Source organism: Phaenicophaeus curvirostris, chromosome 5 (genome assembly GCF_032191515.1).
Source record: "Phaenicophaeus curvirostris isolate KB17595 chromosome 5, BPBGC_Pcur_1.0, whole genome shotgun sequence".
Taxonomy (NCBI): Eukaryota; Metazoa; Chordata; class Aves; order Cuculiformes; family Cuculidae; genus Phaenicophaeus; species Phaenicophaeus curvirostris.
In genome coordinates, this window is record NC_091396.1 from 13,632,587 (window position 1) to 13,644,756 (window position 12,170).

The window sequence follows — 12,170 nt, forward strand, 5'->3', positions numbered from 1 at the left end:
GCTTCAACTTTACGTACTTGAATGTGTGAGAGAGTATTGCATCTGTTATGAAGGTGTCTGAGAGACTGAATGCAGATCAGTTTGTTCATGTGGGTTATTTTAAATTTAACCACAGATGGAGCTTGGGGAAGGTTTTCTTCCTTGTCTTCTCTCCCCACTCCAATAATGTTAAGCTCCCCACCTCAGAAAGTTTCAGCTCAAGTAGCTTCTAGGTAAGTAGATAGCAGAGGTGGCAGGTTTTTTACAAGCAAACAAAAAAAGCAGAATTCTGTGTTTATTTTGCTTTTTCTTCCAGCAGATTAAAAAAAAAACCAAATCATTTTCACGGAGCTACAAGTTAACAACATATTTTTAGGAGCATGGTGAATATACAGGGCTCTAAATCACTCCCCAAAAAGCAGATTAAAATTAGGAAGTGGTGGAATAAGTGTGAAATGTTCATCTGTTGGATAAGGGGGGGTATGGAGGACTGTGAAACTTGATAGAAGAGAAAAAGATTAGCACACTGACTAGCTGGAAGCTATGTTTATGCAGACACTAGAAGGCAACACGATTTCAGCTGGACAGAACATAAGCTTCAGATCTTATGCAAACAGTCAAAGCTGTTTAACAATTGGTTTGCCCCCAAAACCCCTGAAATGAGACAGGTGACTACGATGCCAAATACATTTTTCATGTTTCTTAAGCTAACTGCTTAAATAGTTAAGTGAACATCTGTCCAAATTTCCCCATCATTTCCATTTAGAAAAGTCTCCCATTTGAAGGCTGAAGAAAAGCGCCTGCTTAACAATGCAAATGGTGCTGTCTGGGGCCCCTTTATTTTGTTTAATCTAGATTGAGCTCCACACAACTGTGATGCTAATGAATAATGGATATTTTATACTTGTGCATGTAGCAGTGCTGGGCAGAGAGCAAATCTAGGATTAAACTCCCAGTTTCCCTACCTAACATATTTGACTCAATTTTTGAGTTAGCTGTGACTTGGGTACTCTTAAAAATAGATGTCTGGTTTTACAGAAAATGGCAAAACCCTGGCAAAAGCTGTCAAGTTTTGCTGTTCCCAAGTGAGGTACTGTGGAAGGGGACAGCTAAGTTGGGGGAGGGAGGGATGTCTGTATTAATGGCTTGATTTGTGAGCGGGTGCTGAATGGGAGCCAGAGCGTTTCAGGGTGGAGACCTGTACGCTTTTCAGTGCCACATTTTTTCAGTCCTGTCTGCTGGCGTTAGGCAGCCACGCACTATGCTCAGGCACCTCCGCTGCCTTCCTGCCTGTGGGAGCAGGACCAAGCTGGAGTCAGCTTGCAGGGGTAAAGCGACTGCCCCAGTACGGATTATATAGTCTAAGTTTGCTAATGCAAGCTATATAGCTGGGATTTTACTCTGCCTTTGAGCTCTCATTTGATGGAGTCAAAAGGGAATAAGTTTTGGTACTCCCTTTGCAGTTTTTCTGTCCTGCAGAAGTGTTTCTGCTCAGTTTGCGTTATTTAACTTTCAATGAAAAGGTAGAGCTGTTTCTTCATAGGGATCCTTGGAGTTTTCTAGCCGGGCCTATTGAAAGACCGCTGATACCACTTCTAATGAAAAGTAAGGGTAGCCTTTTTTTATAGCTGGTGAGCAAGCTGATTTTGGTAGTGCAGCACAGTGGGAGGGTGGGAGACTTGTGGAGAGGTTTCTGTAACATTGCTGGGTGTTTTAATTCACAATTACTGGCCAGTAATAATTAGTATTGATTAGCTTGGCAAATTGCAGGTTTAGAAATTGGTTATAGATTTTCCTGATGCTTTTCCTCTGTGTGTTATGGAATCAGCCAGAACCAATGGCTTGAAACAAACCGTGAGCCCAAATCCGTCTGCAGGCAGTGACGCGTTGCACGTGCAGAGCTAATGGTCAGCAGGAACCATACATCTTGAGGTTCATCACCCCCAAGAATATGATTTTTGTCATCTCCTAAGCAAAGTAACTAAGCACACGCATATTGACCACAGTCTTGGGTGAAACTTTGTTTTGCGGCCTATTGATTCGTGCCCTGGCAGGTTCCTGTGGCTTTGTTGTCGCAGCGGCGTGCTGCCCCTGGCACATGCAGAGGTCTGCAGGGACACCTTGGAGAAGGGGGCTGGGAGAAGAATGCTGCAGTCTTGGTTGAGTCCCCACGCGGGAGCTGTAACAGCAGCAGACATCTGGGGAGAGAGATAGTGAAAGCCAAGATGAGAATGGCAAAGCTTCCAGTGCTGAAGGGCTGTCCTGGAGGACTGAGGAACTGAAGTGGAACGGCTGAGCGTGCTGTTCAGGCCTCGGTGGAAGGGCTTAGCTGGTTCCCGGGAGGGACACGGAGGCAGGAGGAGAGGGGCACAGCCAATAAGGAGAGCTTGCTCGCTGCGATGCCTTGCAAAGCGCTGTTCTACTCATCACAAGAGAAATTGTCCCTTTTTATTTTAAACAGCAGGTAAGTAAGGTTCTTCCTGAGCTGTATTATAGCGTTTCCTGACAGAGTTGGCAAAGTTTGCAGGTCTTCTGTGTCCTGCTGCGGGAGGCTGCCAGCCTGTCCCATGTTTAGGTTGTGGCCAGGTGCAGGCAGGGCGAGCACCTGTGGAGGAGGATGGGCGGCTCCGAGTATGTACCCCAACGCTGCAGAGGCATATAGTTTTTGACTGAAATTTTGTGAGCCCAGAATAGTGCTGTAAGTGTTTAATGCTTTTCTCCATTAGACAGCAAATTAGCCCTCAGCTTACAAACCCAATGAAGTTTCATCTTGACAATTGGAGCCTGCTCACCAGGCAGTTTTATCCTGAGTTCCCGCACACTGGTTGGTCAGCGAAATGGAGACTGCAACTTCTATTTATTGGTGCAATACAGTATTTGATACTGCTAATTACACTTAATTAGTCCTTCCACCATTTAATTAAAATGGCTTCTAATGATTGTGCTTCTTTGGCAGGCTCTTTGGTACCACCGGGAATTGTGCTGCCTGCAGTAAACTGATCCCTGCCTTTGAGATGGTGATGAGGGCCAGAGATAATGTTTACCATTTGGACTGCTTTGCCTGTCAGCTCTGCAACCAGCGGTGAGGACACAGTTATTATACACACAAACACAAATTAATTTATACCTTTGCCTGCAAAATAGGGGAAATGTTTGATCCACACTGCCTGTCGGGGGCTCACAGCCTGCTGCTGTGGGGTGGTTTATTAGGCTGACCTGGGTGATGCATGTAAGTACCTGTAGCCCCTTCACTGCAAATCCCTTTGGAGCTGGTGGGAATTAGGGGGGTAAGGGGCAGGCACCAGATACCAGATCTGGCCAAGGTTATACGCAGCACAGCTGCTGCTGAATAAAACAAACTGCTTCAGTGTCCTTTCAGGACCTACCCTCTTTGCAGAAAAGAGACGATGAAGACTGGACTTATTCTGGCAAACTGACGTTATTTTGTTTAAATCAGGTTTCTGACAGGCTCAAAACTGAGGATGGCAAAGAAGAAGGAGAAAGAGAAGGGTCAGGAAGGAGAAGAAAACTCTAGATAAGCCCTTTCTAACACTAGGAACAAATCCTTTTAGTTGTGTAGTTAATAGGGGATCTTGCTGGTATGATTTTGAGTGGAGCTTGTGTATTTCTGCTGGATTTTACCCAGTGGAAAACGTTTGTTAAGGAGTATATTAACTGTTCATGCACAAAGTTTTCTTTGGGCTACCTGTAGCCAGATGAATTTGGGAGGGCTGTGAAAAATCTTCCCAGCACCCTGTTTGTTGAGATTGTAGGCAGAGTGCAAGCCCACAGAACCAGATGTGTGTCACCTTCTGATCCGTCCATCCTTGTCTAAGACAAGCATCAAAGTGTTTGTTGTTCTTGCTGCTTGTGTAGTTTGGCTGTAGTGACTGCCCAGGGCGCAAGGCTGTGCTAGGGTTCCTGATCTGGACTCACAGTTGTGTTTCCTGGAGATGAAAACTAGGAGGCAATGCTTCATCCTATGTGATTGCGTGAGAGAGGTGACAAAACTTGTGGGAAGATGGAGAACCTAATTCTGTAAATGTCAAGCTAAAAGCCTGACTTAAAAATTCATCACTCACCCTGGAACAAAAGTTTCAGTAGGATCTCTAATGAAGCAGCCATACATGGTGCACGCGGGAATGCAAAACCCTGCAAACAGGGGCATGATTCTCCTTCCATGCCCTCCGACAGTGTCTTCGTTCATGGGGATGAATGGGGTTGCACCTGGTTGGTGCCACAGCATGGAACAGGAGAATTGGGCAAGCCATTTATAACCCAGGTGGCTTTACTCAATCACGTTATTGAAGGCAGAGGCAGTGTTTGTTCGAGGCAGAGAACTCCCATTAATATTGGTGGTGTCCACAGGCATGGTGGCAGCACTGAGGCGGCAGTGACATCTAGTGGCTCCTGGCCTTGGGCTCCTTTCCAGAAGCCACACTAAATCTTAAATCTTCCAGTTGCCCAGTCTTATGTTGACACTTTTGGATATGCTCCTGCAACGTCTGTGATTCCTGATCAGCAGCATGTGACTGTTTGCAGAGCTAATATGTTCCCACCCTGACGCTGTCTGTCTTCACGCAATTGAAATTGCTGGTTGTTAGTGGGGTTTGTCACCGGACTTGGAAGTATTGCAGAGTGCTGCTAGACTGGTGTTTCTTCAGCCTGATGATGAAGGCTGGGCCAGAGAGGGGTGCTTCCAAACTCCACACCCATGCAAGGGTCAGAACATCTCAAATGTCCCTTCTGGCAGAGGTAACAACTCTGGGTTATGCAGACAGAAGTGATGGGGTTGGTCTGTAGGATATCTGTCATCAAACCCCTACTTTACCCTAGCTTCTCTCATGGAAAAGCATAGTACCACCTCGTTTTTATTTTCAGGAATTTCTTTTAAACTTCACTCTTTATTACGAAGGCTCCAAAGCACTTTTCTCCCTCTCTTCCCTCTCTGATTGCTAATGCTGTTACTGCACTCAGTGCAAAGTGCCAGTCTGCCCTTAAAATAACCTCCACGCACTGTCACTGTCTGGCAGGAAAAAGCAGGTAATCTTCCATTCTGGCAGGCTTGTGCTTTGATGCACAAGGGATTTGCCCACTTGTAGGGGCCTGAGTTTTTCTGAAAGATGGACTGAGTAGGCAGTGTAGAGTCACACAACTGGAGTAATTATTATTTTTGACCGTGATTAGAAGGCTACAAAGTTCTATGACTTATCCTCTAGAGATTTTACCCAAAAGGGCAGAATGGAAGTGCTCCTGTAACAGATGGCATTGATAGCTTGAACTGAAAACAGTGAGTTAAACAACCCTAAAGTCAAAATTGCAGAGGTGGATGCCAAAACTAGTTCTGAATCAGAAACTCTACCAGAAAACACAGCTCCTTCCCCACCTATGAAGATTTTGAAGCCTTTTCTCTAATCCTCTTCCAGTTTACTTCTCCTTCTGTAGCTAGACTGTATGTATGTGGAGACATCAGAGCAAAAATTTCTAACGCTTTTACCAAGCGTGCAGTCATTTCATTAGCTTTGTTCTCCAAAACATCACGTTTGCAGCAAGTCCTACAACGCTACTCAGCCTGCTGTACTTTAAACTGTTAAAAGGTCAACATTGCTTGTCATAATACTGTTGGTAACTGCTGTAACCAGCTATAGATCGGTATTACAAGGGTTGCAGGAAATTCAGCTGCTTGAGTTACCATTATCTAAAACGTGGGTTTGCTCCCAAGAAAATCACTGCAGAAATGTCAGTGCAGGTTCAGCACCAGTTTCTTGCTGCTGCTGCCTGGAGCTCAATCAGCTAGATGAGCTCTGCGACTGATCTGAGCATGGGGGCTGGTGGTGTGGTCCTGTGTCTTGCTCTCAAAGGAGCTATGGGTTGGGACACATGAAAATGGGTCTGAAGTTGCTCTATTAAATTCTCTGTTGCTGGTTGTGAGGCATCAGCTGAAGAGAGATCCCAGTTTACTGCTGGCTTTGCAGGACTGGCAAGTAGAAAAACAGTTGGTTTTTTCCAGTAAATCAAGCCCTTCTCCTGAAATTTCACAGGGTCTCCGGGAACCCCTGCTGTGCATTTTAGTTCCCATGTGCTCATACATACATGCACACCCCAACTCCTCTTTTGATTCCTCTAGACTGAATCCAGGTTTGGCAAGAGACAGCTGCTGCTGCTGTTGTTGTCCAGAGTAATTTTTGCATATCTCTTTCTAGAGATTGTTGTACATAAGGTAGGGATAAGTAGCAGAAACCAAACAGCTGCATCTGTTAGTTATCGTGAGTAAACCTACTGGTGGGGAAGGAGTGTGTGCAGTACGCCTTTTAGCATAAAAACTCTTAATTTAAATTGAAATTCATTTTTAGCTTTTTAATATACAAAAAAGGCTGAATTTCAGTGCTACTAACACACATGCTGCAGAGGGAAGATGGTGGAAGGTCTCCAGTGAAATTGTATGGAGTGAGAAACAATGCCCAGTTCTCTCTGTACCAGTTTGGCAAATTAATCAGTTTATTTAGAAGTGTCCAGTTGCAGAAAACTTGTGCCCACATCAGATCAAAAAAATGACCACTCCTGTTCCTTGCAGTGCAAAATAACTAGTTTTATGGGAATGCTCTGCCAGAAGCTGTCCAGATTAAAAATCCAGAAAGCATTTTGGACAAGGAATAGGTGATATCCCTGCCAAATCTCTGTCTGGGAACAGAGGAAATGGGCGTTTGAGGTCTGAAGTCTCCTGAGGACAGGATCATCTCCACTGATCTCCCTTCACAGCCCAGTAACATTTGGCTTTGCTGGAGAGTGGTACCTACCAATTCCTGTGGGCTCAGAGCCTGTGCAGGGGATGGGCTGATGCTCTGCTTTAGTGATCTAAGGCTGATTTAGGACTCAGTACTTGGGGCAGGGAGGCTCAGCCATGCACTGTGGTCTGTCATCTCCCCGTGGGTGTGACAGACAAAAAGAACCAGCCCCCGAACTATGTGCAAAGAGCATTATTTGTTATCTTAAGAAGTAAAGATTAGCTTCTGATTCTTGAGCAAGCAAGCAGGGCAAAAAAGCTAGTGGCTTTCAATTTGCAGCTTTCAGATCGTATATGTAGAACTTTTTTGACCTTAATGGTCAAATAAAATTGTTAAATATCACAAGCCTTTCTGTCAACTTCAATACAAACAGAACAATTTACACGGTATATAGAGAGGAGCGCCCTTCACTCAATGAAGATAAAGGTTAGGAGTCCAGCCACCAGGAAATTTATATTTATTGTTCCACACTGTACACAAGGGGATGAGGACGGACTTAATAGCCAGCACTTGCCTGGAAATTAGTGTAAATACTGTCTCACCCAAGGGAACCTGAAGAATGTGGATACCAGCAAAAACTTCAAATAGTCTGTGTAATATCACCTGTTTGATTTCCCGGTTGTAGATCTGACACCTCTTGTCTGCAGAGACAAATCCCTTCTCTGCTCCAGGTCTCCTCCCACCGCTGATGTGGGACCTGGCAGAGACTAGGACAAGCTCCTTGAGCTGTTTTGTGCTACTGCAGCCTGGAGCTGAGCGCTAGGAAAAGGAATGGCAAAACCCTAGGGCAAATGAGGGGAGGGAGAGAGGAGGGAAAAGCAAGCAGGCTTTCCCATGTTTCCATACCACTGGTAGAGCTGGAAATCCAACTCAGGTCCCAAGAGTCACCTTTGGACCTAAACCACCTCAAATTCCCCCTGTTCTATCCCCTGTTCATACTTAAACCCATTAATTCTTTTTATCTTCCAGGTTTTGTGTGGGAGACAAATTTTTCCTGAAGAACAACATGATCTTGTGTCAGATGGACTATGAGGAAGGGCAGCTGAATGGGAGCTTCGAATCACAAGTTCAATAACAAACCCTGCTTCGCTGAAGCACTGTGGGATGGGTGCTTGGCCGCGTGAGCAGCGAGAGCGCCTGTCAGCTTGCCTGCAATATTTTTTTAATTCTTGGTCCAGAGAGGACTATATACATTGTAGTACTTTCCCCCCCAACACAAAGCAGTTACAATTTTAGATGTACGGTTGTGCCTGCTTAGCTGAGCACTGCATTGCCTGTATGTTTGTGAGTTTTTGGGGTCTGGGGGAGGGCTCTGTACAGACTGTTTTCTGTATATAAACTGGAACATTTATTTTATGAAAAAATGTAATGCAATTTTATTACTGGTGTGAATTAAAAATTATGAATGTTTCCTGCTCATCTTTGCTGTGGTTTGTTCCTCATGCAGTGGAAGCCTGTATTTCCTGTGCTGCTTGTTGAGCAGACTATTAGACATATATGCACACATCCCCAGGAGCGGCATGAATAAAAGCAGAAGCAGGAGTTTGCACAGACAAACTAGGGGAAGGAATGCTGCTGCAGAGTTAGACCTCTCTGCTTGAACTGCATGGAGAGTCGTCTACAAAAACTTGCTGGGTTGTACAATGGGAAGAAATGAGCGAGTGGGTAGCTGATGACTGGGAACATCAGTCAGTGGTGCTGGTTGGGTCCTACAAAAGCTGCTGTACGGTGCCAAGTTGCTGGCTGAGAGTCACCTCACTATGAATTTAGAGCATTTCCATGGCCAGGAGTATTTGTTGGCTGGCTCACACAATGTCTCCAGTCTGGGCTGAGAGGAACAGGCTCCCTCCAGCCCTGCCAACAGTTGCCCAGGCATTGATCTGAATATTAATTTCAAGGTTTTTATGGGCAGTAGGGTTTTCCTGTGGGGCCTGGCTTGTCCAGGTCTGAGCTGCTGCGAGAGCTGGTGTGATGGTTGAAATGCAACCGGGTGCTGATGCAGCGTCTATTTTTGCAATTCATTTTGCTTACTCTGTGCCAGATGCTTTGACCTCCCACGTAACAAAAGTGATCACATTGGAAGCATCTCATGTAGAAAAGCTCTGAACTGTGTTCCTGCTGCGATGCTTTATGCAATGGTTTTCGAGGTTATGCAATTCATGGGCAATCCACTGGACTGTACCAAACACGTTTCTTTGTATGGTGAGTGTCACTTTAATACAGTGCACTGGTAGCTGTAAAGGATGGCTGCACTTCTGTTTATTTTGTCTTCTTGTTTTTTTCTTAAATTTATCCCCTGTTCGTCTAATAGACACTGAGTATTTTTTCCTGACCAGACTTAACAGGTTACTGATCGTAGATTGCATGTGTGTTCTCTGAATTGCCAACACCAAACACAGTGCAGCTTGGTGCTGCTTTGCCTGTTGCATGTGTTGTTTATGTACATTTGTGTTGCATAGTAGCTAAACAGACGCAAAACACTGCTAGACCCTTTGTATGCTTCAAAATATTACCTGTCACTGGAAACTACCTCGGACGTGTGGCTTGATTGAGTGATCTTTCTTTGTAAACAGACATTTTGATTTGGGAGACCCATTATAAAATATATATTTATTCTCATAAAAATGGATTAGCAAGTAAAAGCCACCTATAGCCACCCATGTGTAGGTGGCCTTATAATTGCTGTTCCATTTTAGTGCCCATTGAGGTGGGAGAGGTTGTTTGTCTTTTGAGAAACTGTAGAGTTCCTGGTGTTTATGGTTTATTTTTAGAGTCTATTACACATGGCCACACTGGGGATACTGAAGGAGCAGCTTGCTGCCCAAACATTTTGATCCCCTGCTTTGAAATGGGCTGTGAGCCTGCCACTGCCTGTGCTCCTCAGTGACAGGGACCTCCTTGCCCATGGGGTTTGCTGTAATTCAACACACAATGGCAGCACGCAGATTTTGTCCCATAGTGAGGATGGAAGCAGTAAAACCAGACCAAACCAAAAGCCCTCACTGAACAAGCTGGTGGGGTTATTCTAATTTAGTTCAGTTTCTGATGGAAGGTTTTAGCACCAGTTTAAAAACCAAAAAAGTCTTTCAGTGAATGATATTTAAATGTTCTAGAAAGCAATTTTCTTGGTTTAGGTGGTCTTCTGTCTTCAGAAGAAAGGGAGGAAGAAAGTGTAACTTCTCAGAGCTGCTTGGCTAATGCAAGCTAATGGCTCAACAGCTGCCGCATCTCTCATACGTTGCTGGGAAAGCTGCAGAAATATCACTCCAGAGGCAGGATCATGCTGGAGGAGTGTAGCTTGTGTAGGAAATCCCACTCTGCTGTTGGATGAATAAAAATGGCACTTGGTTGGTGAGCCATGTATTGCTGTGTGCATCCCCATGCTGGCTCTGCAGGGGAGGCTTATGTGAGCTGGGCATGAATAGATGCGTTTGGAGACAGGGGTGGCTCGTGGGGAGGTTTTGATACATGGTAATGCAACAGGTCAGCTGAACCCAGCAGAAGACAGCCCAGGAACTTGGAGAAAAAAATGGGCTGTGGACAAAGTAAGCAGTAAGTTGAAACAGCTGTGGTAAGGTCTAGTCTCAGTGGCTGCCATCTATACCCTATTGGCAGCACAGGAATGTGCTATAGAGGAGTCCTGGAGCCAAGGATGAAGGACGGTTATCACCATTAGCTGAGATCGGGTAGCATACACGGGGAGGTGCAGCAGTCTCAGGGGATATTACCAGAACAACATGGGTCTCTCCAGGGGAGGGTGGGGATTAGTTACATCCTGGGCTGTGACTCATACATGATGGCACTCCATTGCTTCCCTGCACTTGCCCTTGTAAAACACAGGCAGCCTCCTCAACAGGGTGCAGGGGCTTCATTTTTGATGGGCAGTCCTCTCAATTTGTCATCATGGCTGTAGATCCAATTCCTTACTCTTAATGAGGAATTCCACAATGCTGTTCCATGCAAAAGCCCCAGCTGGTGGCTGGTTAGTTAGGAGGAAAGACTGAGGCGGGATACAGCTTCTTCCTGTTGAATGAGGTACAGTAAATATCCAGTGGTCTTAAATTTTAAAAACATACAAGGGAGAAATCTCCTTTTCTGTGCCTGTGCAGCAGACAAGGAAGGCTGACCTGCCACAGCCCATGCCTCGGAGAGCGCTGGAAGTGGGATTTCTTTAAAAATAAAAATCCCAGGAGGATAATGCAATCATGATTTTTTTGTCTGAATGCTGCAAATTTGCTTAATAGAAACAAGTGCTGGAGTGCAGACCTGCTGTTGAATAATCACTTCCACTCTACGGAGCAGAGCGTGAAAACCTTTTGATGGTGTTATAGTCATCACTTGGCATAAATATTCATTCAAGGAATCAGAGCAGAGTAAATGGCATTTTAGACTCTAATCATTTAGTATTAGCAGATAGCCTTTTTACTGCTAAAGATAACCATTGCTTAATCACTTTAGTGACCACTGGCATATATTATGACATTTAAGCTTGCGCCTTGGTCTCCGTTTTGAGGACAGAACTGCCCACAGCCCCTCTGCCCCAGTCTCTATCATTCACAAACTCAACCCAACCACTGTCAGCTGCCAACAGCACACAACGGGCTTACAGTTCTGAATGACGTGCCATTTGCCTCCTTATCTTAGGTCCAAGAGGTATTTTAAGTTCATACTACAAATGTTAAAATCTAGGATCTTTTCCTCATTTTTTCTTCTTTTTTTTTCCTCTCGGCAAAGTCTGATTTTAAGATTAAAAAGAAGCTAGTATTGAAAGAAAATCAAAATCTCAGACTGCTTCTCTATTCATCTTTAAAGCTGGTATAATTGCTGCACAGATTCTGGCTCTTCCTCCAGCCTTAATACTTTCTGTGTGTGTGCAAGCCTCTGTCTTTCAGATGGATGTTATACTTCTCTGAGCAGCATTAGTGCTGCTGAGGACTCTCCTATCAACAATCCAGCCTGCCCGATTTCATATCTTGCCAAACAAGTTAATCTAATATTAACAGCAGTTTGTTACCTCATTGTTAGCTTAATTTACTTTACAGGAACTGCTGTATTTGCACTTCATCCCTCTGACACTGGCTTGCAACCCACACTTCCCAATGCCAAGAAGGGATGGCTCAAGCCATAATGCGTGTCTCGATGTGGTGTTGCCATGCGGAGGAGGGGACCATCACCCCAACCAGGCGTTTTTGCTAATTGGCCCAGGGGGGACATGGGGAGTTGGAAGGAGGATTTTGAAAGCCACAGATCAGGTCCTGGAAATGCAGTATTCACAACAGAACAAATACTGTTGCTGCCCTTCCAGTAATATAGCTGAGTCGTAGACAGCAGTTTTCCCTGGTGGCAAACATATACAGTAAATGTCTTTAGTATGGGCACAGCAGTAGACATTTGCAACACCAACAG

General features: G+C 44.9%; 1 protein-coding gene across 6 annotated transcripts in view; it reads left to right on the top strand.

Annotated features, from left to right (window-relative positions):
- The window catches only part of LMO1 (LIM domain only 1), an 89,665-nt gene extending 81,366 nt beyond the window's left edge, over positions 1–8,299 (top strand). For 2 of the 6 annotated variants that reach the window (XM_069857618.1, XM_069857615.1), the window contains exons 3-4: positions 2,936–3,061; positions 7,734–8,289. In XM_069857618.1, coding sequence (XP_069713719.1) covers positions 2,936–3,061; positions 7,734–7,839 — 232 coding nt within the window. In that variant the 3' untranslated portion in view covers positions 7,840–8,289. Of the gene's footprint in view, positions 1–2,935; positions 3,062–7,733 lie in introns of all 6 variants that reach the window. The other 4 variants (XM_069857616.1, XM_069857619.1, XM_069857614.1 and 1 more) reach the window with 3 other exon arrangements.
- Positions 8,300–12,170: the final 3,871 nt, after the last annotated feature.